The following is a 5,182-nucleotide window of genomic DNA, read 5'->3' on the forward strand; positions in this document are numbered from 1 at the left end:
GCATCTATTTCCTTTACTTCCTCAGCTGTTTGCTCTGTCTTTTTTGTAGTTTCAGACAGTTGGAGCTGCTGAGTTGCAAAGTTCTGATTTAGAGTTGTCAGCTGCTGATTAATGTTAGTCATCTGGTCCAGTAGAGGGCGCAAAGAGTCCGCCAAAAGTTTAGAGAACTCAGTGGTCTCCTCTGGTCGTGGGCTCATGCTCCCCGGTGCTTTCACTTTTGGGTGTTTGTCTCTCTCCACTTTTTTACACGCCATTTTTATGGATTGTTTACTTTTATCAAAACTTGCTAAAGTCTCTGAAAATCGCCCAACGCCTATCCGCGCTCTGGTAAGGTTCTTAAAACAGATTTCAATGCTTTTCATTCCATCCCCCCCCCCCCTTGGTAAATCGCTTTTTAGTTCATGCGTATGGGAGGGGCATGGATAGGCGTTGGTGAAGACCAGAGTCCTCCCTGCTCGCTTTTCTCGCCGTTCTCGGGGGGGGGACACTTTCTTTTTAAATTGCCGGTGTTTCGCTTTCACTCGACTCACTGTTCGTTGTTGGTCATACAACCTCGCTCAAAATGCGTTTTAAACGCTCGATCCCTGACACTTGTCCTGGTCAGCGGCTCTAGTTCCATTCGGATGCATAGCGGCAGGACCGTCAGGGCGGGAGAGCGTCTCAATTCCCCAGCATCACGCTGGTGAAGAGGCCACCCTTCAAAAGCCCCATGGCTAGGAGCCTTTCACAAAGGCTCCAGGGGGCGTAATGAACAATCGTCCCCCCTCCTAACCGCTAGCGCGCAGATCACACCTCCAGGAGGTGCGTCTGCCAGCGTGTCTCCATAAACCGGAAGCCCTCCCTCACAGGTTTTCTCGTGAAGATAAAATGGAGAAGACAATGATGTAAGCCACTTTGGGTCCCCATTGGGGAGAAAAGTGGGGAATAAATGAAGTAAATCAATAATAAATATTTATTGGCTCTGAGCAGGGAGGACTCTGGTCTTCACCATATTACTTGTCTAAGGGTGGTTTGCCTTTTTGCTCCTGCGTGCCTCACTCTCCAATCACTAATGATCTGCCATCGGTCAAGTCCTGTAGAATTCGGGAAGACTTGTTAGTGCCACAGGACAGTCCTGATTCTCCTCCCTAGTTCCCACTGCTCTTGGGAAGGCCAGCTTCCTCCTCCAGGAAGCTCCCTGCTGGAGCTAAAGAGCTGCCAGTTGCATCACCTCCTTTGGTGTAGTGGTTAAGTGTGCAGACTCTAATCTGATTCCCCACTCCTCCACTTGCAGCTGTTGGATGACCTTGGGCAAGCCATAGTTCTGTCAGAGGTGTTCTTGAAAAGAGCAGTTTGTGTCAGAGCTCTCTCAGCCTCACCTACCTCACAGGGTGTCTGTTGTGGGGAGGGGAAGGGATAGGAGTTTGTAAGCCGCTCTGAGTCTCCGAGTGAAGGGCGGGGTATAAATCCAGTCTCCTCTTCCTCCTCCTCTTCGTCTTCTTCTCAGACTGACCTTGACAGGCAGGCAGGCAGACAGTTCTAAAAGGAGCTTAAAGGGCAACCATGTTACTTTTCACTGAGTTAGGTGGGAGTAGGAATCCAGTGCTGTCTCCTTGAGGCAAGAAGGTCTGCCTGCTAAAGCACCTGTTTTCCCTCTTGGCTCTCAGAGAAGGTCAGTGGCTGAGGCAGGCTGGAATCCCAGATAAGCTGGTGCGGCTCTCTGCTGGGAGCGGAAGGGAATGCAGCATAACAAGAGGAGCATGAGAGATTCCTGAACCTGGGCCCCTCATCTTTCACCGTCTTTTTGCCTTCCTCTCCAGGGATGATAATGAAGACGACCCATCCCAGAAAAGTGCACAGTCCCTGCTGAGCTTCTTTGCCCGGAAAGAGGCTCCTACTGAGCGCCCTCTCCATCGCTTCTTCCATGAACGCAAGCTAGAGACGGTGACTAGCCTCTAGGGGAAAGCAGTCCCTTCCCTTCTGGCTGGGACCTGCCATGTACATGCAAAGTACTGTTATTTGTGAAGCATGATACATTTGGCTTCACAAGAAACTTTTCTCATTAACTTGTTTTTAAACAGGGGTTAGAACTCCTTTGAGCGACAGGTGAGGGTGGTAGCGTGGGAGCACAGGCATCCTGGTCAGCGGCTCTAGTTCCGAATCTCACGTTAACGTGAGTGGAGAATCTCACATTAAGGGCATTTGGGTTTCTGTGTTTTTTAGTTTCAGGTAATAAAATTTTTAAATGCATGTTTTCAGTCCTGCTTTGTGTCAATTGACCAGTGGTACTTAAGAAAAGCAGACTGAGGTGCTCCGGTGTCTGAGGCAGTTGTATCTGAAGGAATACTTTAAAAAAAAAATGAGAGAGGCTTTAACAACTCACAGCGATTGCATCAAAACCCCACTCAAGACTTCTGCTTGAGGGGAGAAGGTTCTTTCCTTCTCCATCAGGGCAGCCACAGTGAACTGCAGCATTGGAAAGCGGATCTCTGTGCTGCTGCAGGGGCGGAATGGCCTCTGGTCTGTGTGGGTGGGTGCTTGAGGCAGAGGTATTCGTATCTGTAATGAATATGTAAGTGAAACCACTATCAGTAAAGCCTTCAATGAGAATTCTCTGCAGTTTCAGTACAGGTTGACTCTGTTCCACCTTTACTTGTAAGCCATTTCTGATGGTTTAGAGAAAAAATGGGGGTGGGGAAATTTCCCTAGCTGTACATCAGGGCCAGAAACTTATATAGCAGCTAAGAGATGAAAGTCCTTGATCTGAGTCTGTCTTCAGTCATAAAGTCACTAGGGTTGCCAGGAAGCCAAAAATGTCCTGGCCTTTTAATAGAGGCATAATGTGTTGAAATGGGCTGCTGGAGCTTTTCGTGGCATGGAGGTAAATAATATCACCTGGTAAATAACATAAGCATCTGTTAAAGGGACAGGGTATTTTCCTCCAGGCCTTTTACCAACCCTGGAAGTCACTAGGTGCTTTAAATTCAGATCCCCATCTGCAGTATGGAAATAATAGTCTTTCCTTTATCTCAGTAATCATTTCAATAACTATGTAATATCTGTGAGTAAGTTTGAATAATTGTAAACATTTGAGATGCTCAGAAGAAAGGCAGGTATATAAATATTTTAAATAAATATATGTGCTAAGCATGGATATTGGCTAAAGGACCATCTTCTGCCCCTGTGAACCTGCCTGTTTACTTAGATTAGTACCTGAAGCCCTATCCGGATTCCCTCCTCCTTCTGAGATGACAGGGCCTCTTCAGTGGTGGCATCTCATTTACAGAAGGTGACATTCAACTATCATGTCTGTCCTTTAGGCACTGGGTTGAACCTGTCTCGTCAAGCCTTCTCAGGAATGTTCCTGATTTTTGTTCATCTTTATTGCTTCTACTGTCTTACTTTGATTGTTGGTTCTTTTGGTTTACCTATTGGTTCTTTTAATGTGATTTTTTGGTAAGCCGCCTTGAATATTTTTCAAAAAAGTGATATGGAATGTTTTAATAATTTAATTATTCCTCCTACTAGTAAACTTCCCATGCTTATCAATAAGGCACTGAAACAGGCCCAGCCAGAGACGAAGCAGAGGGTTCTGCATACTTGCAGGACTCCCTAGGTATGTCCAAAAACATTAATTTTGTAAACTTAAAAAAGAAAACAAAATATACTTAAATGCAGCCTGATGGGGACCAGTCATACTCATTGGCCTCCAATAGGTATGGAATGCTGCTGGTCAGATGAAAATAAGAGTCGCAGGAACTGGCATGGTTAAGGCCCCTAACAGTCTGCAATGTTCTCTCCGGAGAAAGATTAGGACTGAGCCATGATTCTACCAAACCAACAACCTCCCCCATAATATAAGATTTATAGAGGCTGTTGGTGAACCTAGGAGTCAGTGCAGGGAAAGATTAATTAAGGGTGGAGGGAAAGCACTTCCTTTAACCTTAGCTAGCTGATCCTTTCATTACCCTTTTGAGAAGGAAGCAGAACTCCTAGCAACCTAAAATATCCTGGAATTGGGAGAAATTAGACATGTTCCCTCAGTCAAAGTGGGGAAGGGAAAGTTATTTTTTTAAGTGCCTTCCCCTCCCCCATGTGGGTCTGCTCAAGTTTTGAGTTAGATGAGTTGCTTTGTGCTTACCTAGCTCAAAGGCAGTGCAAGACTGTTGGGCAACTTGAAGTTAAGGTCTAGGTGAGCCCCTGTTCCAGCCCTGGCTTCGCAGTTACACCATGGGAGGAGTGGGGTTCCCAATCCCATTGTCCTCCCACTCTGATTTCTTTTGTTATTGTCGCAGGCCAGTGAGAGGAAACTGCTTCTTGGGAAGAAAGTCTGTTTTCAGCAAACTCTTGCTTTTAAAGCTGACTGGCCAGCTCTCTCCCTCTGCTCCAGCTCTGCCCCTCACTTTGCCTGTCCTTATACCCCTGCTTGTGCCCTGAGTTTTGCACACGCTGCTCTACTACCCATTCTCTCTGTGTTCTTTGCTGTCTCGGCCTCCTCTGCTTGGAGCAGTCTCCCGTGCTCGGCCTGTCAAGCTCCTTTCCACTATCTTCAAGGCCTTTAACAAAGCCTTTCCTCAGCCCAGCCCAGCCTTACTTTATCCACTTTCCCAGGCTCATCCTCATGACTTTATCTGTCAGATAGTAAAACTGCCACTCCTGTCTCTTTGTCCTTTGGGTGGGCGAAGGGCCTGTCTCTTTTGCCATATCAGTGTTCGTCCTGACGGGAGAACTGCCTGTTCAGAAGCGCACAAGTCTGTGGGATGCCCTGGTAACTTAATCTTATGCAGAGGACGGTTATGTTGGGCAGATTTGGGGTGTGTGTGTGTCCAGCAGAACAATGGCAAAAGGTATCTTAGTTTGGAGAAAATAAGCTAGTGGTCCTTCATTGTCACAGATGTGCAAAATGTGATCTGCCATGCAGCATCCCTAGCACCATAATGCATAAGATACCTTATGTAATTAATGGGAAACAGTCCTGCCCTTCTCCAGCATCTCTTCCATGCCATTCAAATGGGCATGGAGAAAGTGGACCAGGGCCTGAAGGTGGTTTCTGCCTTCCTAATGGGTCCATTTGCAAATAGGATTCAAATCTAGTCAGTCATTTTCTTTAAAACAAATCTTTTGCTGCACATAAGCTCACACACAACAAACATATACATATATTTTTTTTAATGCCCACCCCAATACACATACAAGTACTGAT

General features: G+C 46.4%; 1 protein-coding gene across 3 annotated transcripts in view; it reads left to right on the plus strand.

Annotated features, from left to right (window-relative positions):
• The window catches only part of RNASEH2A (ribonuclease H2 subunit A), a 17,011-nt gene extending 14,125 nt beyond the window's left edge, over window positions 1–2,886 (plus strand). For all 3 annotated transcript variants that reach the window (XM_015415869.1, XM_015415868.1, XM_015415870.1), the window contains exon 8: window positions 1,800–2,886. In XM_015415869.1, the coding sequence (XP_015271355.1) occupies window positions 1,800–1,938 (139 nt within the window). In that variant the 3' untranslated portion in view covers window positions 1,939–2,886. The remainder of the gene's footprint in view (window positions 1–1,799) is intronic.
• Window positions 2,887–5,182: the final 2,296 nt, after the last annotated feature.

Source organism: Gekko japonicus, unplaced genomic scaffold (assembly GCF_001447785.1).
Source record: "Gekko japonicus isolate JY-2015 unplaced genomic scaffold, Gekko_japonicus_V1.1 scaffold46, whole genome shotgun sequence".
NCBI lineage: Eukaryota > Metazoa > Chordata > Lepidosauria > Squamata > Gekkonidae > Gekko > Gekko japonicus.